This window comes from Manacus vitellinus, unplaced genomic scaffold, assembly GCF_001715985.3.
Source record: "Manacus vitellinus isolate BGI_N305 unplaced genomic scaffold, ASM171598v3 scaffold_29_pilon, whole genome shotgun sequence".
In the NCBI taxonomy this organism is placed as follows: domain Eukaryota; kingdom Metazoa; phylum Chordata; class Aves; order Passeriformes; family Pipridae; genus Manacus; species Manacus vitellinus.
This window is the reverse complement of record NW_021940207.1, coordinates 7,521,876-7,548,094: the sequence shown is the minus strand read 5'-3', so window position 1 is coordinate 7,548,094 and position 26,219 is coordinate 7,521,876. Positions and strand designations below refer to the sequence as shown.

At 39.8% G+C, this 26,219-nt stretch overlaps 1 protein-coding gene across 3 annotated transcripts; it reads right to left on the bottom strand.

Annotated features, from left to right (window-relative positions):
* Nucleotides 1-3,615: 3,615 nt before the first annotated feature.
* On the bottom strand, nt 3,616-19,082 carry LOC103759239 (phospholipid scramblase family member 5). Of its 3 annotated transcripts, none has more exons than XM_029960776.1 (9): nt 18,981-19,082; nt 14,818-15,036; nt 12,248-12,399; nt 7,772-7,814; nt 6,695-6,915; nt 5,567-5,728; nt 4,780-4,941; nt 3,811-3,893; nt 3,616-3,728 (listed from the first exon to the last, which is right to left on the bottom strand). In XM_029960776.1, exons 2-8 carry the CDS (start codon nt 14,828-14,830, stop codon nt 3,855-3,857), a joined length of 792 nt encoding a protein of 263 aa, XP_029816636.1. In that variant the 5' UTR covers nt 14,831-15,036; nt 18,981-19,082; the 3' UTR covers nt 3,616-3,728; nt 3,811-3,854. The 3 variants fall into 3 exon arrangements, with proteins under 3 accessions (XP_029816636.1, XP_029816637.1, XP_017930346.1); XM_029960777.1 differs by having other exon boundaries at nt 3,815-3,893; XM_018074857.2 differs by having other exon boundaries at nt 3,616-3,893.
* Between the last annotated feature and the right edge of the window lie 7,137 nt (nt 19,083-26,219).

Here is a 26,219-nt window from a genome sequence, read left to right as displayed (position 1 = left end):
GAGGGTCAGAAGGAGGAAATTTCATATATTTTTTTTTTTCCAAACAGCTCCACTTAGTCAACTCTATTAGAAAATGTGTATTTTGGATAATTTCCATATTTATCTAATCCTAAAACAAATAACCCAATTGACACAAAATGACTTTTTCAATACACACATCAAAGTCTATGAAGAGACTTTTGCAGCCAGCAAATTATTAGACAACAAAAAAATCTCAGAACTTACAGAGATAATGGGTCTCTACTCTCTTACGATCTTCCCAGGGACAAACCAGCTCCTCCCCAGGTATTGGTGTCATCTGGGTTTGTGGCACTACAGGGGTTTTCCATCCCTCTGTCTCAATACAGCACATAGTGACAGACTGTCATGACGTGGCATGACATGACATTTTACCCACAGAAAACGTCTGCATTTCTAGGGACACCACCGCAAAGCAATCTCTTTTAGACATGGCACTTTCTGTTTCTGCAGAAGGTGGGGAGTGCCCTGGGGCTGGGGCTTCTCCTTTGTCCACCTGTGGAAGCTGGAGAGATGTTCCAGGTGCAAAAAATAGGTTTAGTGCTGACCAGAAGAGCTCACTTTGTGGTAGACTGTATTCTGCCCATGCCTCAACCACATCTCATAAAATAACCAACAGTTCAGCTGTAAGTTGCAGACAACAAAGATGACCCAGCATCGTGTGACAAAGGTTTAATATCAGACACAGAAAATAAAATCCTCCAGTTAAGAGTAGAATTCAATCAGAGGTTAAAGGTATGTTGAACTTTAATCAGCATCCTGGGTACAGCTTATGATGTGTGTAAAGGTAAATATTGTCATAATGAGCTGTTGCTGCCATCTACTGAACACAAGGAGTGTGTGCTACATAGATTTACAGTTTGGTTAGTGATTACGAGTGGAAATATAAGCTTGGCTGGATTAAGTAAAATTTCTGTTTCATTAGAACTATCATGTTTCTTTCTAGAGTATAACCAGAACGTGAATTTGGTTTAGAGAATACCTGTGACCCTTTGGGAGATACTGAATTCTCCTTTGGAGAGCCATGCCTAGCCTGTGGGGGAACTGGGAAAGGTGAGCATGCATAGCTCCCATAATGTGAAACACATTGCTATTAATAAGCTGCAGGTTATTAAAATCTCAGTACATGTTAGCTCTCCTTTAGTCATATCACTCAGAACTCCATCATCTTTGCTGAGGATGAATACTTGCCTTTGGCAGCTGTGGTTTGGATGAACGACCTTCCAGTTGAAAAAGAACTGGCATTGGCACTGAATTTCTACCAGAAATTCAGTCAAGCAGGCTGCTGAAGGAGTTCTAACCAGAAAGAGCTATCCCAGCCCCAGTGCTTGTTTTATTCAGGGGCTGAGCCTCTTTCTGTAAGTCCTAGGGGCTGCCTCTAAGTGTAACCAGAGGCATTCAAACATACTCATATACATACACATTAACAGCAAAAAAAGTTGTATTAATACACAAAACAGCAATAAAGTCACTAATTGCAAGAAATGCAGTATTATCATCTGGTTGCAATTCATAAAAAAATATTTTCATGTATTGCTTACCTACAAGGTATTTACGTGGACACTCATAGCCAAACTCAGCCCTGCAGGTAAATAAACCCTATTTTGTGTTGACTTCAAAAGAGGTAGGACAGATTTGCTTCAGAGGTGTCTTTGGCTTATTAAGGGTCATAAGAAGAGTGAAATTGCAGAGGAAAAGTGAGAGATAGGCAGGGATCCTGCTGATCTTACCAGGCTCTGTATCCAGCTCAGAGTTCAGACACACACAGCTCAACAACAGTGCACGAACATGGTTTTGCACAAGACCCAAGATTATGGACTACAACAATACTCACTTCTGTCTAAAATGGAAAAGGTATTTAAAGAAAAAAAATAATATAAAGATCTGGTTCTTTTTCTCAGTCTACATTAGAGTAAGTCAGGAGTTAAAGGGCTGAATTTAAGAGTGTGAAATTAGCGAGAATAGCAAAAAGCATCCTTTATTCCTCTGCAAAACCTCTGCAAAAAATTTCCACACGAGGGAGCTTCTTACCCACGAAGCTTACAGGGTGTTCCTCCTGGGAAAGGTGGCAGCAATGATTCCCTGTGAGCTCATAACTTGTGCAGCCTGATTGCACTGCTGAGAGTTACAGCGACAGCCAGTAATGAAATGGTTAACAGATAATGATGATTGTCAGAGCTTGTTAACCACAATTATTTTCAAGACATATGTAAATCTGTATAAATACCTAAGTGTGGTATATAATCTAAAACATACTGTTTAAATCTATAAGCATTCCTGAGTTAATTTCGCTATGGGAACGTTAGTTGCAACTTCCTGACTTCACTGTGTTTGAATTCATATCCATGAACATTAATTTAAAATTAGTCTAAATATTTGTTGAGAATTAATCACCTGATAAATTTAGCTCTTTTTCATTTTTATGAATTATTCATTATCTCCTCTCTTTCCGTTGATGTGTTGGTTGTTTGCAAGAATTGAATTACTGGTTCACACTGAAAAAAAAAAATCCAGCATTTCCAGTGATTTGTAAAATGTTCCCCTTAGAAACTTGACTGGTGACTTTGTTTGGTTTACCACCAATATTGTAGGGTACTGGACTGCTTCTTGAAGGACCCGCTGGAGTTTTTGGGAGGCATAAGCAAGTTCATACAGCAAATATTTTGCAACAAAAAAAAATTTTCTGTTTATGTCTTCCATATATATCATGGATTTTTCAACAAATGAACTTGTATTAGTAAAAATCTGTTAGTGGGAATGTTTGGGAACAGTATGAGGTGTTACTGCAGGGATGAACAGCTATGTACAACTGTTGAACTACAAAAAGCTCCTTTTGCACAGCCCTGTCACAGAAAATACCTGAGCTTGCCAAAGGAAAAGAATAATTCTGTTCTAGGATGGCCTCAGGCAAGTCTGAATGAAAAATTATCAACCACCAGATATTATAAAGAAGAACAAACCTTTTAAGGAAAACCTTGAGTGGATGGCAGCAAGAATCCTTAACACTGGATAGTTCAAAGTGAAGTGCTTTGTGCGCCTCTAGCACACAGAGGACCATCTCTCAAATCTTATATATGGCCTACCTTCAGTGGAAATAGAGGAAGCCCAGATTTTCTGAATAGAGCTAACATTCTCAAGTCTAGTGCTGGAAGCCTAATTTCTGGCTGCCACTCATCAAAACAATCTTTGTCATAAAACTAATTTACCTGTCAACATAACTTCCCACCTTTCAACACACTGGAACAGGTAACATCTTGAACTTCCCATGGCGTGATGTCCTTATATTTGTTACTTTCAATATCAGTTTGCTACTATTAATTAAATAAAATATCAGAAAATTACTTTTAAAATTATAAAGAAGCAACACCCCCAGAACACACCCTGGTTAGTAACTGGTACCAGCACTTGCAAAACATCAAAGGCTTCTCTAAACACAGACTTTCATCAGTGATGCTGCAAGCCTTCATCTAACCTTTCATGATTTTCCATGCAGGAACATCAAAAGAGAAAGAAGAGAATAGCACTGTTCCAAAGCAACAGTGCTCTGTGTGAAAAGTATGTGTTTAGCTACAACACACATAAAGTGTAAGTGGCAAATTATTATTTACGTGAGACATATTTTAATAAACATCATCATTAGCTCCCTATCTTTTCCTATAAGGAACAAGGATTTTTGCAGTTCAAAATCACGTCCAAAGCTCAAGTGATTTCTGGAAGAAAATGAAAAAGAATTAGGAAGTATCTAATGTATAAGTCTTCAAAGCAAGACGATCAATTTATGTTCATTTTTACCTACTGAAACACATTCTGCATATTTCATTGTTTCTGTCATCTTGTTATAATCCATCCAAAGAGTTTTCAAAGAACATTAGGTCCTACAAATAAACAAACTGTGAATTAGAGACGGAAGGCATAAAAATGAACAATTACTATCAAAAGTCTTACTTGTAGGCATTTGTTACACAAAGTAATTAGATTAGGCAATCACTTTCTATCACTGCCACTGAGCAACAGGAGTTTTGCAGGGGACAATTCAATAACCCTAACTGTCAGTTCTACCCTAACAAAAGCAAAATTTCTGAATTGTAGCAATTTTAAAGCAAACACTTTTCAGTGAGTAATTTAAATAGGTTTTTATTTTATATTTTCTGTAAGTATCACAGATGATTGAGAAACCACTGCATGTTAATATTGACACAATTGTGTTGGCAGAAGAGGTACACAACGAATATCAATTTATAATTCTAGAAAATGGGCATCTTAACTTCATCTTTACCCTTAACACTGAGTATTCTTCTCATAAAATTCTTATCTTACAATCATCTTTGCAAGGGAATTTTTGTAGGAATTTTTATACGACCCGGAGGTCTTACATGCAACATTCAACATAACTACTGAATTGGTTTGAAATTACCATTAGAAACAACATAACTTTTTTTTGGCTCATACACTTGTTCAAAAACAGTAGGGGGCTTGAGGGAGTTTTGTAGGTTTGACATGTTGAGATTTGATCCTGCCATATAAAATATTGAACTGCATGTGTAATACTATTTAAACTATTTAAGAAACAAAAAATTAAGAAACCTAAAAAACAAAAGCAGACATAAAAATTAAAATGTTTTCAATTAATTTATCTTTTAGGTATTGGGTTTGGCTTTCCACTGCACTTACACCTTTGTAGGATCACAGCTGATACCAATGGACCCTCTGGCCCCAGTCTGCACACCTCTATAGCTCTACCTTTTCACAGTGCATACTTACAATGAGGAAACAAGCACCAATCATTACTGCCTTCATTCTCACATCAAGGTCTACAGGGACCTGGATCCCAAAGTTGGCAGTGTTGGTAAAGACATTGTTTACGAATCCAGACCAGTACTTGGAAATTTTGCCAATTGTTGTCATCTCATTGAGAGCTTTTACCTGCACAAATAAAAAATAGGAACAGGCACAAATGTAAATAAATCAAGTGCACACTGATGACATCTCCACAGAATTAATGAATGTGCCCTGACATGCAGAGTATGCTATAGTTGTCAGGTTCTTCTTTTATTCTTATTGCCGAGATGTTCTATTAGTGTCAAATTTGCCTTTTGGAGTGGCACACAAGAAAGGGTCTCAAGTTTGGAAATCAGCATCTTTAGAACTGACAGAAAAGTGGAGGAAAGCAATTGTGAAAGTTTACACTTTTGTTCCTCTTTCACAGTGTTGGCTTTTCTCTGTCTCGTGTTCCCAATATGCTCCTCATCACATTGCTGTGGACCCCTGTCCCCTCAGGGGACAGATATGTTCTCAATTACATAGCCATCTGCATGATTCTCACAGTATACTGAAATTTCAGACAGTACCCACTGGAGTCTTCTGATTTGGGTAATAACTTGATAAATCCAAAAGTTCCTTTATGGTTCTCAACTAAGGCAAAGCACTTTGTTCACATCAGAAAACTCCACTTAAGGTTTCTTCAAGCATCTCCCATTCTCCCTCTCACCTGAGAAATTTATTCAAAACAGTAAAACTTTTAAATTCTTAACACTCATAAGAAACATACCTCAAAGTCAACATCTTCAAAACAGCCACAGGTTGCATAAGGGCCAATTATTTTTAGTACATCTTCTTTACTTTGGTTCTGTATAGTAAACTTTGGCAGAAAAGGGTCCCAGTTCTGTACAACATACCCAGCTGTTGTACCTGGTGGGGACTGAACTTCTAACTAGCAAACAAAAGAAAAAAAACCAACAGTAAAATGTTTCAAACTAATTTTATATTAGTATATTTTTCCATGATAGCATACAGTTTATATAATGCCAAAACACTTATTTATTGCATATAGTGATATATAAATTTACCAAACAGTGAATTGGATATTGCAAAACAGTCAAATGGTGTTTTTAAATATAGTGGAAAATATGAAGCTCAAAAGCTCCACCAGAAGTGATTGAACATCTTATATGTAAGACTTTACAAAAGCCATACACTGTGAAAAGATTTTGTTATTGTAATCAGCGAGTATCCTATAAGCTTTTTTTAAGTAGCTGTGCTACGAAGGGATCTTTTTTTTTAAATCCTGATGAAGGGCTGAGAAGGTAAGTGTAATGTAAAACATTTTCATAAAACAAGAAAGAAGTCAAAAATATGGAAGTCAAGTAAAAAATATCTGATACTCTACGGTATCTCCATTTTTCACTCCAAACAGCTCACTTCCATTTTCTGCAATTTCCCAGAGATGTATGGCCTGGAAGAGGCAGAGTCACAGACCAAAGCATCAGCCTCCCTCAGAGAGCTGCTTCCCAGTCATACCCACACACACCCATGGCCTCCAGGGATTTTCCATCCGTCACCCTCCTGGACCACAGTGGGTGACCTCCATCTGTGTCAGGGCAAGTAGTATTTTTGGGTGTGATGTGAATGGAGAGACATCTGTATCATCAGACACAGAAGCTTTAAGTGGCATGCAAGGAGAGCAAGGTTCCATGAAAGGGAGGAGGTGCACTGGGAATGCAGCTCATAGAAGGGGCTCATTTATCAAGAGCACTTCTAAAGGAAGGACTCCAATCCCCCAGGACGAGAAGTGGCTGTGAATTCCTTCCTGCCACCCTCGCAGAACTGCAGGAAGCTTCATTAATGCTGTGCACATACAGCAGGACGCTGGAACAAAAAGCATCTAGGATTCCCTCACCTCCTGCAGGAAGCAGGGGAACCAGCAGCTGTTGCATCTCAAGGGTCTGATCACTCTGATCACTTCTCGGCCCATGTTATCCGCGATCCTTATGGTGAACGACCGTATAGGCGAACACAGGTTACGGTCAAAGCAATCATTTTCTTCTATTGCAAAGTAAACTCTTTGTCCCAAATGGTTTTTTATCTCATATTTACTGGAGGTCTCTGTGCCAAGTATGGCTAATAAAGCAAAACAAGTAGAACATTAACTTAGTATAATGTTAGTCATTACCTTAGTATAATGTTAGTCTATACATATACAGGTGTATATTTCAAAGATACAGATTTTTTAAACAGATTGTTAAAAAAGTGTTTTGAAATAATGACACAAAAAAATACACAATTATAAAGAAATAATAATGCCAGGTCTGTATTTTGAAGAAATTAGTTCAAAGACTTTGATTTGCTGTATGATAAAGTAGATATCATAAAACAGAATTTATATCCTGAGTTTTGGTTTAGGCTTTTTCTTACTGTATCATCTGTGAAAAGTAATACTGTGAGGCTGTCCCACCTCAGTGACTAAGCTTTCACCCAGTGGGTCATTCAAGAATCAGATCAAAATCATTTTGAATGGGAGAAATACATTTTACTTGCAGAACTTAATACTTGCTCAGTACTTTGAAATTCTGAGAAACCATGTAATTAGAAACTCTTATGCTTCACTTTGTGTCTTCTGATCTTCATTTCTCTATTTGCTTTGTTCCTCATAGCACATTAATTCTTGTTAAAGACAGTAAATTTTTCCATGGATTGAAATGATGGTCAAACTTTAATAACACTGAGAGAGAAGTGTCTGAGGGAGAGAATTTAGGACTATTGTACAGACTACTCCCTGTAATCCTTCTCAGTGGTTTGCTGCAGAGCAGGCATACAATGAAGTGAGCCTTTCCCACACTGTCACCTCATTACAGCCTGACACAAGGGCACTGAGAGGGTTCACAGTGACTTCAGTGAGGAGGGGCAAGACTTGGGAAGCCTTTTGGAGACACCTGTATAGCAGCATTGTTAAGGAGTGACAAGGATTGCACCATACCTTCCAGAAGCTCCACTTGCTGATGAATAATTATCCGGTCCAGCTGTTTAAAAAAAAAATAAACAAGATGGTGGGTCTTGGATAGGTCTGGGGCTGCCAGTGGTCACCTGTCTATTTTTATTGCTCCTCTCCCTGTTACTAGGATTTCTTTCCTTCCAGAGGTGCACAGGCTGGGTGCCTGAGGGCTGTCTCAATCACACTTTAGAATTCTCTCTGAAATGACAGCTGAAGAATGTGACATTGGGTGCTGTGGCCATGTAATTCACCCACACATTTGAATAAAAATAACCTTCCTGGGGGAATAAGGAAGGCAACAGCTATAGAAAGTTGTGTCTGAGGAGCAGGATCCACTTCTTGCTCCTGTTCCTCCTCCTTGGCAGAGGGGAAGCCCCTTACACCAAAGCTAAGGTTGGTGCTGGGCACCACGGCAGCACAGGAAGGAACAAGTCTGGATTCAAGCTTAAAATGTGCTGCAACCACATCTCAAAGGGCCCTGCTGGAGCAGCCCAGCAGGGCAATCAGGGGATGCCAACAATGGCACACAAGAGCTTTAGTGCTCTAATCTCAGGCACAGGAGCTCTGCATCCTAAATCTGGCAAATGGTCATGCCAGGGTGCCAGAATGAGCAAAACAGGAGTTCCACAAAGAAACCTTAGCTGGCTGAAATTTTCTTACCCCATGAGCTGGTTACAAATGCAGGAGAAAAACTGCTTGCCATGATACCCAGCTTTGCTGTGCTTATCGCCCCTCTGACATTATTCTTCTTTAGAGAACAGTTGTTGGTATTATAAAACCAGCAAGACTTAATTTCAGTCTACCTTTCAGTTTTATGTGACTTTAATGCCTGTTTTATGTGACAGTATATTTAGGCTTTACCAGTCTTTTCCATAAATTCCTGATGGGCAAACGCTTGGCACAGGGTCTTGCCATTACTCACAGCTGCAGACAGAAAGCACACAGCAACCTTCTGAGACCAGCATGTCACAGCTCTCCAGTGCCTGTATATTCTACAATTGATAAATCTTGCCTGGTACGTATTCAAACTGTTGCAGCCATTTGTCACTTCTAGTCATCTCCTGCAGCTAGTTCAGGCTGCAAAGAAAAGCTGGTAAAAAGAGGAACTTCTTTATCCCTTTCATTAATCTCTGAAATGTGCATGCCAGTAATTGAAATAATAAAAAATATTTAGACTTAAAAATATTCTCCCAAAACTCTTTGTTGTTTGTTTAGGTTTCATGAGAGATGTGAACTCTTGGAGTTCACAGGAAGGGCTCTGCTGATGAAAATAGAATAAACAAGTTAAAGATATTAGGGCTATTTTAATATTTTAGTATTGATTTTAATATGGATTTCTTTGCCCCATGTAGACTTTCACAGGGAAAAGAAAATTAATGAGACTGAACTGTTAAAAGCTTTGAGTGATTTTCGTCTGTGTATTGGTTTATTGTGCCCAATGTATAAACAATGTTGAGACAACACAGCAGTACCACTTGTTAGCCTTGTTTTCCCTTTCAGTGGTTTCTGCAAGACAGCTATTCTGATGCATTTTTATTGAGGCACTTGTGGATTAAGGGAATTCTGCACTTGCATTTGAAAGCATCCAAAGCCCTTTGGTTTACAAGGGTCTGGTCCTCTCGAGCTCAGATATGTTACAATTCCTTATACACAGCTAATTCTCAGTATTCAGTTCTGTGGGCATTACATTTACATCTGATCAGTCTAACCAAGCCTAAACTAAGAAGTTTTTTACAAAATTGGTTAAGCCTGAATGGTGGCACAACATGAGGCTGAGCTAGTCAGAAAATTTTTCTCCGAGTTCTCTCTTGTCTATTCCTGCTGCTGGAAAAGGTTCCTTTGATTTTTATGATGGACACTGAACAATTCTTCAAGTTATGGCTGTGATCTGGAAGATGATAATGAGGTTTGGGTAACATTTTGCTTGGAAATTATTTAAATAGTGTCACTTTTGTGATAGTTATAGAAAGCATGGTATCTGTTTGCTGAGGCAGAAGCAGTTTTTTGCCCTTCTCTGGTGCACCTTAAACAGCTGATTGAATTGCTCCTTCACCTGAACTCCGTATCTGCAGAATGAAATATTGCTGTCAGGCCTTAAAGTATAGGACAGATATTTTCCTTTCCTCTCATTCAACACTGTATGCCGTGTCCTTGAGTTGCTATTTGGAATAAGATTGTAGGGATCCCTCTGAGATTCACTAAATCTGCATCCTTGTTTCAGAGTCAAACATATCATGCTCTTATTAAGAAATATATTCAGCTTTTTCGAATCTATCCAGCTATCTTCCCCACTCAGGCTTGAGATAATCCCAGAATGTCCTTTCTATTTGATATCCTGTATTTATTCACAACCACTTTCTATATAATATTTCTTCCAGTAATATAATTCTATAAATTAAATGTGTCTCTTTCCCACAAGTTGTTTACTCTTCTAGGTACTCAGTCATGGTTCCCTCTCTGGTAGTGGTTTTTTAGTCTAAAAGATGAAACAACTGGAGTCTTGTTTTAAAACAGGTTCTCTATTCCCCATGCCCTTCCAGTAGCACCTGTCTGTGCCTGTTTCCGTTTGGCCCCACCTTTCCCCAATACACACAGCACCAGAAGGATACACAGTCTTCTAGTGGCACAAAAAAAAATTCCCAATTCTGCTAGAAACATTGGAGAATTTCATTACGTGAAAAATCTGAGTCCATCAGGATAAATCCCAAGTGATTATGCTGGCAGCTGTGAATCCCACATTCATTCTGCAGGCAGCCCTCTCCCTGCTGGTGGGATCTCCTTTATGCTCCAATCTATCCTATATGAGCCTGTTTCATTAGTCACACAGACAGTATGACTTCAGCATCACACACCAAACTGTTCTGTGATGCACAGAAACTCGAGCTGTGGGTATATGCTGACAATCAGCATGGCACACACGCTTCCCACTTTTCAGACTGCAGAGAAAATTAAGAACACTTAGCAGCATAGGCATATGGTTATGGGGCCAAGAGCAAGCATGAATGAGGTCTTCAGTTCCAGTTACAGTTCTAAAAGCAACTTGCTTTTTTGTCTTTATATCAGATGTAAAGTTTCTATAAAATGGAGCGATAGTATTTGCTTGCCCACATTGTCTAGGTAAATCTGAGGTGTAATTCATGTTTGTACAGGAGCCTGGATATGTAACCTGCCAAGTATTTACTATCAAAATCACTTTTAGACTAAAAAATGTAGCTTCCACAGTCTGTAAGCAAATGCTCGTGTAATTGACAACACATATCATTTTGTGCCTGGACACCTTGAAATGAAAGTCATAACTCCACAGGAAAGACTGTTTTTGAAGGGTCTCCAATTTCATTAGCTAGCTAGGTAACTTAGCTCCAAATATAAAATACATTCAATTTCTGCTTCTATACAAAACTACTAGAAACGTGTGCCTAAATTATAGACCTTGAGTGAAGTAAACATTTCCCATCATCACCAAAATGCAGACACAGCAGAGATGTGGGTATCAGAATTATGACCTGACTACACTGGGGGCCTGATTCCGTCCCTGCCCATACCAGGCAGGGAGTATGACGCCTCATGCAGCATATATGAGAGTGGCAGAATCCAGCCACATATGAAATGCAGACTGGAGTCAGTGTCAAAGTGACACCAGGGAGCGACCTTCCTGGTAAAAAATTTCAGGAAGATATGAAACTTCTGCACCAGAGCTGCAGATCGTCACAGCTGTGAGCTCCCAGACCTGAGAGGTTTTACAGAGTGAGAGGAACAGCCACACACTTAGCAGTAGGATGGAGAACACTTAAGCATTCCCTCTCCTTCCCTCCTTGTGGCCTACTTGTCTGCTCCCATTTCCAAGCATTTCCCTCTCTCAGGCATTAGCACTTTCCTCCCCCTCAACCCCACAAAGGGTGGGTGCAGGTTTGTAGCCACCCATGCTTACACTCAACTAAGCTGTCTCCTTGGGAGCTTGCCTCCTGAGGAGAGCAAGCCTCTAACCTGCAGAGGCAGAAGGAACTTGCTCAGAAGACTCTGATGTTCCTCAAAGAATGAGATATAAGGAGGTGACAGTTCCTTCACACACTGCCTGCTTTAGTGTTTTTGAGGCCAGCTGGAGTTTAACAGCCATCTCCCTGAGGGTGAGCTCTTAAGGAGCTGGAAGGAAACTGGGGGAACAATGAGACTCGTAATACTATGACCTAGAAAATGTCCTAGAAGGAAGAAAACAATGGTTTTGGTGCAAGGAGAGCTGCATGCATAACAAATTAATATCTACAGAAATGAATGACAGCAATGAAGAAAGAGCTTGTTATTCCTATGCTCCTTATTTCACAGTAATATCAAACAAAGAAAAAGCCTCTACATCTCCACCTACCCCTCCCCCAAGGAAAAAACCCAAACCACCTCATCCCCCAAGGTATCAAAGCAGCATACGAGGAAAACATAAAATTTCTAACATTTGGAAAGATTCAGGACCTGGTTCAGGTACTCTAGACCAGGTGGTAAGTTATGAGTGTGTGATGTTTGCTTCCAGAGACTTGTTGGTTCAACAGGCTTATTCTGTTCAGGAATGTCAGAAGAACCAGGGAGGTAATCCTTAAAGATGGGGTTGGTTTGTCCCCGAGATTCTACAAGGAAAAAAAAGGAAAAAAAATTAGAAATTAACAGGGCATTTACTGTTACAGGCACCTGTCTGCCCACACCCCATGCTCAGGCACCATCTCCCACAGCACTGTGATCACCTTAGTCATTTGACTGCCAACAAACTCCTACTGGTTTTATTAGGCACATCTTTCCTCAGCCTTCAGCAACACTGGCTCTACCAGAACAAGAAAACGCAAGTTGAATCTATCATTAGCAAATTTGCAGATGACACCAAGTTGGGGGGAGAGTGTAGATCTGCTGGAGGGTAAGAGGGCTATGCAGAGGGACCTGGACAGGATGGATAGATGGGCTGAATCCAAGAGTATGAGGGAAGTAATTCTTCCCCTGTACTCAGCAATGGTGAAGCCACACCCCAAGTCCTGTGTCCAGTTCTGGGCCCCTCAATTTAGGAAGGACATTGAGGTGCTGGAGCATGTCCAGAGAAGGGCAACAAGGCTGGTGAAGGGCCTGGAACACAAGTCCTAGGAGGAGTGGCTGAGGAAGCTGGGGGTGTTTAGCCTGGAGAGGGCTCAGGAGAGACCTCATCACTCTCTACAGCTAACTGAAAGGAGGTTGTAGTCAGGTGGGTGTCGGTCTCTTCTCCCAGGCAACCAGTGACAGGACAAGAGGACACAGTCTCAAGCTGCATCAGGGAAGGTTTAGGTTGGATATTAGGAAGAATTTCTTCACAGAAAGAGTGATTGGGCATTGGAATGGGCTGCCCAGGGAGGTGGCACAGTCACTGTCCCTGAGTTTGTTTAGGAACAGACTGGATGTGGCACTAGGTGCCATGGTCTAGTTGACAAGGTGATAGTTGATCTCAGAGGTCTTTTCCAACCTAGCTGATTCTGTGAAGCTCTCCCCATATAAATGGCAAATCCTTGTATTTAGCTGAGCCCCTGTGATTCTGCAGTAAAGCAGTCCCCAAATTGATAATTTTTATCTCATGTGTGACAATACTTAGGCACGATGGGGTTTGAGGTCCAGAAGGAATTTTGGCTCCAAGTCTGAATCTCTCTTTTGCTGTTGTGGGTTTAAATGAGATCCTTTAGTATTATTTGAACTCACTGTGAAAGATTCATCATTTAATAATATTTTGATCTTAATTTGTCTTTGCAGCCACTGCTTTCTTTCAAAGTCTGAGACCACAGGAAGAAGTAACCCCTTTGAATTTGTAGCTGGCTTTTAAAAATGTATAACTGGGTAATAAATATTTTATATGCTCTTCTGCATCATTTTACCTCACAGGGTTCTCTTACTGCCGTAACTCTTGTTGTTACATGAAATGCCACGAAGTGGCCCACTGTTAGTGTTATTCTTGAATAATAAAGAGAAAAAAAGACAACAAATTGCAGTTCTACCTGTCAAATTTTAAGCTATACAAAAATCAAACAGTAAATACGTTAAATATTAATGACAATCCGAGCTACTCTGACACTTTGACTATTTTTATGGATGATTCCCATTTCATTTCTAATATAGAAAAACTTAAAAGTTACTGTATGATACAGCGAGTATTCTGTACAAACATAATTTATAGAGTTACATGTTCCTAAATGAGGTATATTATCAAATTTATTCATTCTAAACACTATATTTCACACCATTACTATTTCACTGCTTCTACTAACTGATACACATCAAAAATATGCAAAACCAGATCTCTCTTATATGGTTAAAGTGAAGCAAAATAAAAAAACCCACCTACATAGCTAGAGTACAACAATGCTGTAAAAACTGCTTGCTGCTGTGTACCTTTAATGCTCTAAATGCAGAATGTCTTGAGTATTTTTGAAGCAAAAAAGAGGGGTAAAAATTTGACAAACATAGATAGACATTGCTGAAACTCTCTAGGCCAATATCTGCCTCTGCACACCTGAGTACCCAACCAGCTGCTACTAAAAGTCAATGCATGACAAAGATAAACCCAGATAGGAGTAATCTGATTAAATTCAGTTACTCTTCAGATATTATTTGCCATACTTGGTTAGCAGGATTCTGGCCAGTTTTGAATGTGAAAATCATTTGCTGATGTATTTTCAAAGTGGAATAGGGAAGAAGTGTGCAAAAACAGGGGCACCCTTGGCTCAGTACCTACCCTTCCCATGCATTCTGTACCGATAGGTTTAAGCACAAAGATACAAACACTAAATTTTATAATTGAACTCAGACGCTAACATTTTATAACATATTTTATTCAAATAACATTCTAGTATAGATTTTAGTCTCCTTAGGAGCCTCCTGGATGCTGAAAAATTAAAGGAAGGCAAAACAACTGTGCTTTGACTGATGTGGTTTTAGCCTGAAACACTCATTTCATCAGACTGCTGATTGCTGGAAACGTACAAGACTGTAGTTTTCTGTAAACATGATCTAAAAATACAGACTATAGATGCACTTACCTTGAGAGGCCATGAAGCTTCCTGAGTTACTTCTTCAAAGGAAGCCAGGTTAAAAGAAAAGGCTTTTCTTGTTGCAGCAAAGAAAAAAAGCGCACAGCATGCACAAAACTTCAGAAGGTGTCTGTCTACTTGATATCAGCTCACAAAGAACGGGAGATGTGTCGCCTTCCTCATGGTGCAGAACGCTGCATTGTCTGAGCTGGACAACAGGGGGAGATGCTGCCAACGAACCAGGGGAACATTGATCCATTTCAAGGCATTTGCACCAACAGAAAGAGGGAAAAGTGCTTTGTGAGCACAAAGAGGCAAAACTTTAATGTACCCACTGGCTAACTGAACACAGCAGACCTAAAATTCTTCTTTATCGTGTATGTGTTAATTCTAAGACTACAGAAAACGCATCTTTGTAATTCAATATTTATGTTTCCATTTCTTCAAACTATCCAGTAAAGACAAAGGAGTTAATGAACTTGTAAATGACCCATCCCTAGATGTGTTTAAAGCCAGGCTGGATGGAGCTCTGAGCCACCTGGTCTACTGAAAAGTGTCCCTGTATGTGGCAGAGGGTTTGGAACTAGATGATCTTTGAGGTCCCTTCCAACCCAGGCCGTTCTGTGATTCTATAATTTCCCTGTTGCTGACCCCAGTAAACATTTTCCATGCACAAAGGAGGAAAAGTTGCCCTGGATTTCTCACTGTGTTCCATCCTTAGCATCAGCCAAGGGATGTCCTCCAACGGATGTCATGTCTAAACCCAGACCCAGAAAATTACCCGTACATTCCCCCATACCTTCCCCCTCACATCCAGATATCCACACAGGGTTCTGTTTATCTGTGTGAGGTGTTCAAACTGGCTTTGGAGAATTAAAACAGTCTGTCAGTGCTTGCTACAGACAAGCACTATCCATACAAAAACATAGCACATGTAATTACACGGAGGAGAAGGAAGAGCAACCTTGACTTACCTGCTCATATTTCTGCCTTGAGTGCCCAAGCCTCCATGGAGATCATCACGAGATCTGCACACAGAGGTGATGCATGGCTGCAAAAAAGGCAGAGCCTAAGCACAGAGCCCAGCAGAGGAGAGTGAGTGTTCTCTCTGCTATTGCAAGTTCTAGTGGTTTGAAATGGTCTGCCAGGAGCAAGGTTGAGCAAATTATATTCCAGAGCCTACAGTTCAGGAAGATGCTGATTCCCTGCAGGAAGAATATATAAAATCCACCCCCCAAAAAAACCTCAAATTATATGGAAGCTGATTTTTATAGACTATATTAGCAAATGCAAGAGCCTTGGGTCTACTTATGGATTTGGCTATGTGAAGTTTCCCAGGAGTTTATCATTGCCTGCTTGAGAAGTCTCTGAGTGCAGAGCCAAGTTCAGGCCAGGCCAGCAGCCACACTCAGCTGTCCTCACCCTTGGAAACACCTGGAGGAAAAGGCAGTCCACAGGCAAAAACTTTGGTGACTGAAAAGTGGGCACTAAACAAATCCTTCTGGATTAGGAGGAAGTTTGACATCACTGGAAATAAAAAATAAGAATGACCTCAAGTTTTTGCTTCCTTTCTCCCTGCCAAAGATGTGCTTCTTTGGAGCAGAGGCTTTAACCTGAAGAGCAGGCACACAGCCTAAACAAAGAAGAAAGAGGAGAGGGAAAGCTCTGGATAATACTAAACTTAACTTTGAAATGACAGGTGAAAACTCAGATGAGATGGCACTCATTTACCTTTAAAATTGAATAAAGACAGAAAATTAAAGGAAACAAAAAGGCCAACTAATTCTGTCAATGCCTAAAACTAGTGTAGTACATTAAGAAAGGTGTCTCAAATAGACAAAACACACCAAAAACATATATGCTGAAAGAAGATGTTTCAAAAATTTAAAAAGCATTTTTTGAGAAGCCCAAGCAGTTCATTTGTTGACGTGGAGGAACATACAGACACAGACTGTGCTGTACTGGTGCCCGTAACAGGGGATCAGCCCCGGTCTCTCCTGCAGCGTTGGTAGGCTGTGGGACAGGACAGCCTGGATGTGTGGGGACCTGCTGGAGCTCTGGCACAGGCTCTAGGCAAGAGCTACCATGGTAGCACAGGCAGGTTCCCCCGCCTGCAGGAGCCAGGTTTCATTATCCTGCCACTCGTAAAATAAACATTTCCCCAAAATAGTTCTACCTCAAAGAACTAATTTTCTGGCATTATTTACAAAACTGCAGTAAGTAGGTAAAAGAAAGATATAAAACTTGGCTTTAAGTATATTTTATGGTTTTTTCATTTCTTTCACAAATTTCCATACCTTTTACAATGTCCCCTCTTAGCCTCTTCCTACTGTTTTATTCTGAAGCAATAATTTTAGTAGATTATATCAGTGGATTTCTGTAGGATTTGCAAATAGTCTTGCATTGGCATAGGTCCTTAGTAGTAAAACTTCATGTTTAATATTTATTTAATCAGAATTTTTGGTGCCTTTTTTTAAAATAAATATGCGCATATTGGTCAAAATTTGCTCCAGAAAAGATTAAAAGCAGTCTCACTACGACACGGGGAACAGAAGAGTTTATCAAAAGACTTTATCCAGGCACAAAGGCAGCCATACTTTGGTACTATTTAGACATGCACAAGAAAAACAAGAAATGAGGACAAACATTTCAAGATTTGTGTAGTGCTATTTCTAACCAAATCTTAAGGACTTCAGAAAGCAGAGCAGCAGCATGCAAAGGAGAATTTCACCAAGACATCAAGCTCCCTGTCCCTGCCCCTTGAAAAGGACTCTGGGGAAGGATATCATTGCCTCTATCGTTTGGAGTCTGAGCACTAAAACAGAGTATGTTGCCTTCCTCTCTGTGAATGTGCTGGATACCTGAAACACATTCACAGGTATTAGGGGAAAAAAAAAAAAAGAAAAGAAACTGAGTGTACATACATGTATTCCCTCTACCTGCACAATATTCTTGTTCCATCCCATGCTGTAAAGCTAATACAAATTGATGGGCAGATCCTTAGAAGGTGCAAGTTAGCATGGATCCACTAAAATCAATGAGACTATTCAGATCAGGGCAGGCAGGGCTTGGCTGGAAGAGTTTACACATCCAGAACCTTCCTTTTTCCCTTAAAGAAAAATTACATTTTATCTTTTCTATAACTACCACTTCTACAAAAGCTCAGAGATCCATCCCTGCTGAGCTGGTGTACAAACAGCACTGCAGTTAATGGCAATTACATAAAATACTGCAGCCTGTAGGATACCTATCCATGGACTAAGACATCATTGTCCCTAACACAGAACTAAAATGCAGACTTTCCTCCAGAAAGCATGTAGTAATAGTCAACCAGGTGGATCAAGAGAGCAAAAATGCCATATGGCTCAGCATAGGTGCTGTTTCTCTGGAGCCTACTCACTCTTCCATTTTTTTCAGGCATCACAGTCAGAGTGTGGCAATGGTTTCACAAAATACACCTTCACAAGAGAAAAACAAGAGACAGCAACAAATTTCAAAGTATTAGGAAAAGCTGTTTGATTTCTTGTCCTGCTCCCTGCTGCTCGGAAAACTGTTCCATGAGCCTGGTGCAAGACATTTGCCCTTGTACTCAGCAGGGAAAAGACAACACTCCCCTTTCCCCACTGTATCACATCATCTCCTCCAGGTAAGCAGAAACTGCCTCTGCTCTTCTCCAAACGGTCTCGACAAGTTCCGGTAAGAACTCAGCTACTCCCAACCAGCCCTTACTGAGCTCCAAGCAGGCAGGTGTTAAAAGCGCTTAACACTGTGCCATCCAGTGTTAAGAGCAGGGTCAGAGCAGCACGCAGGCATCATGAGATGCACCCCAACCTCACCAAGCAATGCCTGAGCTTCCCTGTTGCTAAGAGGGGTCATTGCTAATCACTGTTTCCATTTTAAATTTCCTTTCCTCAAAATATCAGTGACCAGCGTTAAAATGCACTGTTACTGTCAATTTTTAATAGGAAATTATATAGCCTTTTTCTTTCCTTTTCTAGTCTTGCCTTTAGTACAGGGAGACATGCTGAGCGCGAGCATAAGTATCAGACTGTGACCCTGTGCAATAACAAGCCCCAAGTTACATATTTTTACCCAGTATTGCTTTCTGCACTGGAGGGAGGGGAGGGGGGAATGATTTTCTTAAATCAGCTACCATCTAGTACGGTTCTCACCTTGAACTTTGGTTTGTGAGGCGTCTTGCTTCAGCTGGTGCCTACAGGAGCTCCTCCCCTCCAAGGACGTCTGCAATCGTGTTGGAATTCCGCAGCCAGGTCCCCGGCACGGCAGCGCTGAGGGGCTGGATCGCAGCCAGTGCCCGCTGGCAGCGCACGGAGCAAACACGCTGCGGAACTGCCTTCCCTGCCTGCCTGTCGGCCGTGGGTTTATCAGGCACTGCCATTAGGTAGCTGTTCCACGAGGTGTCTGTTGTGCGTGGATTTACAGAAAAATGCAATCTTTAAAGCAACAACTCTTCACCAATCCGATCTTTATTTTGCGTGTAACTGAACTGGGAGAAACGGGATTAAAATAGCAACTTAAAAGTGATTGTGTAAGGAAAAATCAAGGAAGAAACATTTCAAGTTTCGAGATGGTACATGGTACAGAATATGAATCAGAAATTTTAACGCTACCCCCCCAGAAAGTATTGATAGGGATGAGAAACTAAATATAGATGTCAGCAACATACAGCAATCAACTGGAAATTCATAAAACAGCTTCCACACCAAATTTTGACACAGGACTTGGACAAGGTTTTTGGGGGGTCAGGGGCTGATTATCTGTCTGGTTGGTGTTTTTTTGTGGAACAGGTGTTTGGTTTTGTCAAGTGGGTTTTTTTGGGGGGGGGGTGCTGGATTTCTGTTTCTTTGGGGTTTTTTTGTTTGGGGGTTTTAAAATCACCTGTAAAATCTTGTTCTTATGAAAATACACCCTTTGAGGGGCTGGGGGCACTGTTACTGAGCTCAGGCACATCCTGGTTTCCCAGCAGTTCTGAAACAGCTGCACAAAGCAATTAGTCCAGAATACTGAGTTCAACCCCAGACCCAAATATTTCAATTTGAATCATATTAAGCATGTTTTAGGTTAAAAGCAGAGGAAGCGTGGTCATCAAGAGGTTGATTTACGTAAGCAGATCATGTGATTTAAGCAAAAAATAAGGCCAGAAAGGAGCAGTATAGAAGACCTGATTGTATCTTGCATCAAAACCTGTACCAAAAACTCCTTGCTGGTCACGAGGAAATTTTGCAACTGGTCTTTCACCTCTGAGTGAATTTGCCCTAACTCATGAACACTCTGAGGAAATCTTTTTGCATCTATCCTGAAGATGAATCTATCCTGAAGATCTGTTCTGCTCTAGATAAAAATCCTTTAGTAGTAATTATGTCTGAGTGTCATAAATAACTTCATAGCTCTCCAGCAAGAGCACGCTGGAGATACAAAGTTTACTTGATTTAACTGTGTATTGGAAGAAAAGAGATTTTATGCTTATTTTCTGCTTACTTTAGTAAACTGAGATTAATCTATTTGCAGAAGCTGAAATGAACTTATTATTTTTATTTTTGCTTGAAACCATCTGCCAAGTTCAACTGAAATTCACAAACCATCTGAATTTCTGTTTGCTGATTAAACACAGACTCGACAGTAACAAAACTCCATCTTGCCCTTCCTTATGTGGAACCAAATCCCTCTGAACACTATGCAGGCTGAAAGTAAAAAGAGACATTCTTCCTGGGAAGTCATAAGCATCCACAAGACTAACCAAACTGCAACTGCCCAGCAGCCCCTAACAACTAGATTTAGTGTTTGTCTCTAATTAAATTTTATCCATTTAAGCCTGTGATAAAATGGGATAAAGTACTCAATATACACTGGTATATTAATTAATAAGATTATTTCTGTCTTCTAGTACACTGAATGACAGACATCTTGGACACAAATTGCAATTAACACTCTTGGTGATGATGCAGAACTTCTTTACTGGCTTTGAAAATTCATCAAGTAAAATTAGAACGGTGCTTTGCTGTAGAAGAAAAACTAGTATGTCTCTCATACCTCTCCTTTTCCCCTTCTCTACAATGAAACATATAAATTGGAAGAAAGTGTACTGGCAAATCAGAGTATCAGAAAACATTGAGGATATTTTAGGTGTTTTTTCTTGGGTAGAAGTGACTTACTTTGAAATCAACATTTGCATCAACTGTCACATCAACAGTGTGATCTCCTGTCAAGGCACCAGGTAAGATCTGGACAGCCCTAGCCCTGTCCATGTTAGCCAACAGCACGGCACAACAGCAGCAGACCTGGAGAAAGAGAAGACAGGCACCAAGGACTCCCCATGCTCAGTGGTTCTTTTGCTCTGGCTCTTGTGTGGTTCTTCAGTCAACCATCATTGGCAGGTTTTGGTGTGCGACTGGAGCACATCCTCCAGCTTGGTCCCACCCAGCAGGAATCAGTCTGCACACTCCAGGAAAAACTATTCAAATCTGCACTCAAGTACAGCAAGTCAAGATGACCAGGAGATTCCCTTAAAATACTCTGTACAAACTAAATTACTAACATGGACATACCACAGTATTTGCTGTCAGATAACACCTTCCATCCATGAAAGACATTTCATTTAAGGTGCAATACGTTTTTGGCAATCATGATGTCCGTCCAGTGGTTGAGCTTTGCTGGTTCCATATCTGTAAAATACAAGCCAATGTTACCAAGGTACTCTAGGAGGCTACTGGAGTGTCTGTTTCCAAGGTAATACTGAGTAGTACAGACCCAGTGATCCAGAGGCGAACAGTTTTGTACTCATTCAGAGCACATGAGGTGATGAGTCCTGACACTACCATGACAGCTGTAGCTATTCCAAGATTACTAGTTGATCTTCTCCACATTTTCAGTAAGCCACCGTTCAATATTCTAATTCTAAATTCAAACTAAATAAAACATATTTCACTTTTTGAGGGAAGGAAAAAAAGAGAAGTGGATAAGATATCCAGAAGATTTAATGACATAATGGTAACTCTATTAGGACATGAAAATTAATTTCAGTTTCCCTGAGGTATCTTATTTTAATTAACAAATCCATGATCCTGCTCTATTAATTAGCATTCTGAAAGAATAATAAGTTTTAGATGAGCTTCATTCTAATAAAGCTTTTCATCCCCTAAAAAAATAATAAAAGGAATTAAGAATCTTAATCCAATTTATTGTCTACATTTAGTACCAATGTTCTGAAATTCTACCCAGTAGTACAGCACAACTATTAGTCATTTCTTTTAATTTGAAAATATTTTGGTTTTGCACTCATTGTATTTAAGACATTCTACCTATTTGAAGGGGTAACAGTGGCCCACTAAGAAAACTAATTTTTGCAGGATTCCAGGTAATTTTATTTTTCATATTATTTTCTACTGATAACCAATAGGAATAACATATAGAATTTTTTTAAATACTTATCTAGTGCTGATTTTCCAAAAAACCTATACAATAACAGTTATCCATCAGCATCTCAACTGGGTCAAATAAAATTCTAGGAACTTATCTGGGACACCAAGCTGCACAACAGCTGCTTTGTGCCTCAGTTTCCCAGGACCATTCAGTGGTTGCACAGTGGCCACTATACTACTAGTCCAATCTCCCATTTTTATGGACATATTAATGCATTAGTCTGCTCAGAGCAGATCTGGAAACCTGATTATTTTTTCCCCAAGTTTGTTTTATGTTCCTGTCTTCCTGTATCACAGGACACTTACTGGTAAAAAAAATCACAGCAAATTTTTCCATTTGTTTTTGATTCCAAAAGCAACAACTTTGTACCTTAGATTCCAACAAAGCACTTCACAGGATTTCCTGTTATACAAAGTAAAAGAAGAGAAGAAAACCTCAGCAAATCACCAACGGCTTAGGTTAGCAAAAAAAGCTAAGTGGAAAATTTCTGCGTAGATGAAAATGGATAGATGCTCATAACTTCAGAACTGTTTGTCCTGTAAAGACAGGTTGCTTCTTTGACCTAGCACCATCTGTAAAACAAATGAGAGCAAAAGTGAACACTAGGAGGTTGCATGTGCACAATTTTTCTAATTAGTATCCCTTGACAGCATTTTGCTTATTTATTTCAAATTATCAGGTTGAATGTTTTCAATGCTTTACTGAAGAACAAAAACCAAAAGAGTTATTATGTTACAGAAAAATAATCAGCATTAATCAAATTTGTAGAAAGAGATGAACAATTTAAAAACATGGGCTGTAATGGAAAATGTCTGCCAGCTCCATCACTGCCCAGGCTTCCATCAGTCACGGAGACTGCAATGGCAGGAACTGCTCTATACCCATAACAAGATGCTCTTATAGTTTAAGTTGGTCCTGCTGTCTCCTCATCTCAGCTCCCTTAGGTTTGATCAGCACTGCTGTATATCTTGTGGGATCCCTAAGTGACACCCTGGTGCTGCATTGCCTCTGATGTACACAGGAAAATGACGGGTATTCTCTGTAAGGATACTGAGAGCATGGACAGTTCATTATCATAGACAACAACTTCTTGCAAGAATATCTAAATATTCATCTGTTTGCTTCTTTTTTTTTATTTATTTCATTTCCTTTTCATCTCCATGTGGTCCGTGAAGGAAGCCTAATTAACAAGTCCCTCTCATATCTTTGTTTTTTCCTCAGATACCAAATAGCAATCATTCTCTGTGTTTATTTCTAACCATTTATGTCCCAGGCATGTTAAAGAAGGATGTTTCTCAGCAAAATTATTAACATGCTATCACTTTTTTATGTATCTTTAGGTTTTTTAACGTGTTTGGTAGTTTACTCAGAAGAAATACAGAAGTTCAAAGAAACTTCCCCTCTCTCCCTTCCCCCCAAGAAAATAGAGTGGTTCTTTCACAGATTCATTGCTCTAATAATTTATCTTCTGAGAAGAACCTTAATCATGGAAGACCAAGACCATGGAAGCAGTGAGCATTCTTATTTCATACTTTATGTTTCTTAGTTAGTGTTTCAACATCTCAGGATTGATATTTTTGCTGTAGTGGGGATTGGCACAGATAGAACCATTGATTTTAAAAAAAGAAAAGCTATTTTTCCTTAGTGGGAATACTAAATTAATGCTTAATAATAGTCTTAAATAATAACATCTTAATTAGATTTCCAGCTCTTATACTCATTGTGTATCACATAAAAATAAAGGACTTCAAGTTCCAGATTTATTCAAAAGAATGAGAAGTTAAAAGAAGAACCCCCATCCTGTTAAATACACACACCATTTTCATATGGCAATTATACTATTTTACTCTAATACTTACACTTTGAATACAGTAGACAGACAGGGAAAGACTTAGTGTACCAAAACCAGAATATGTAATTAATTATAGCAGCAAGAAATGAGAATAATCACGTATTGGATGAAATTCTGCTCTCATTTACTCCAACATAATAGTTTATGTGAACGTGTCCTCTTTTATACGTGTGTGTGTGTATGTATATATATATATATCTGTCCAAAGAACTATACGTTTTATAGACTGCAGCAGTTGGTTAATGGTTACTAAATCTGGCATTTACAGAGACATTAGGAAAGATGGTATTTATTTGCAATTTTATTTCCCTCATAGTGAAACATGGAATCCATACAGCTGTACAATGAAGATGATTAGAATTGCCAGAAATGAAGGCCTCCTGGGAAAAAAAAAATATCAATAGCATAGTTTAACTACATGAACCATAATTGCATTATTAGCTCTGCTGTGCTCTACCACAGGAAAGCTAATGACATGATTCTGAAGAAGCTTTATAGATTATAGAAAACTATATAACCTCTTGCTCTCCCATTGACAACACAACTCATTTGAGATCCCTGCCATTAAGGGAAAGGAAACTGCCTCATTTTTCACAAACCTTGTGATTATGTCTTTTCATGGATTTTAAATATTAACTGTATATATGCCCATGGACCAGCAGCTGAAATAACAAATAACCAATTGTTCAACCTTAGCTGTGCCAAATTCAGTACAAATTGTATTTTCAATCTGAGTCCAGTACATAAATAACTATTGCAGAAGAAGCAAAGAAGAGGCACTCCCTGATCCAGCTATGCACTGGCTATACCTGAGAGGCAGCAAGAGGGTCACTATCAAAAAGTGTCAGTGAAATGAAATGTCTGGGTTTTTTCAGAGTTCTAAGTGTACTTACTGCTCAATCAGTCTGCCTACAGTTTACTAGCAGAATGCCAGTTTAAAAGCACAAGACCAAAATAATTTTTATTATGTTCTAACGACATGCAGTAGTTATTCCCAGTGAGTCATTGCCACTTTGTTCCTGTATTCCCTCCCCCACCCCGCCCCCAGGTTGCAAAACCACAGATATATGAAAACCATGATTATTTCAGTAGTTACTGAAATAGAAGAAATGTGTAATCGAGATTAATAAATCTCACAATATAAAAGGATCCAAGACACAATCCTAAAACATTGGGCCTGGGAGACACCTCCTCCATCACATTTCACAAATCAGACTTGCTTGACTTGTACACATTTGCTCTTGGGCTCCTTGGAGACCTGCAACAACCTATATAGACTTTATTCTCACTTTGTATGTGCACTGATAGGTACCTGTGGGTCTCCCCTTATTGCTGCAAGTTCACCATCATACAAGGATTAGCAGTTTCTTTTTTCACTGGGAAGGTTTAAAAGGGGATTTGTGGGCTCTGTGGCAACTGAAAGAGAACCCTGGAGTATTTCCCAATTCACAGCTCAAAGCAGGCATCATTAATTTAAACCAGTTTAGGTGATGAATCCCTTCACTGCACTGCACTGAGCAGCCGTGGGTGGCACCTGCATGGTTCCTATGCATGGGCAGAGCAGTGTTTGGTAAATGGGCAGGTTTGCTCCTGCACTTGGGGCTAAGGTGGTGCTTCTGCCCTCACTGGCACCATAAATGGACTGAGAGCATGAGACAGAAGGCTTGCCTTTGAACTGGAGATGGGGCAGCAGGATAAAAAATGAGCACTGATGGACCAGCAAAATCAACTATAATTATTTACACATCATCTTCTGTGTAAGTTCCTACTGAGGTGACTCCCCACTCTGCAAACCTGCCATCCCATTCTGCCCACTGGGGCTCGAAAGGGCTGACTTACTGAAGGACCTACCAACACGCTAAATGAAATCCTCTAACAAGGGAATTTATAAACAGACATTCAATTGAGATATACACAAGATACATTGGCTAGGAGTCCAGAAGTTCTTGAAAAGCAATGCCATATCCTGAGGAAACGTGCATGTTTCCAGGTGTTTATAGTTTCCACTGTCAAATTCTGCTGGGTTTACCTATGTGCGGTAAGATGTTGCCATCCAGCGGCCGTTCCCTCAATTACAGAGAGCCACCCCTGCGGGCCAGGCTGCCTGCCTCTGCCCCTG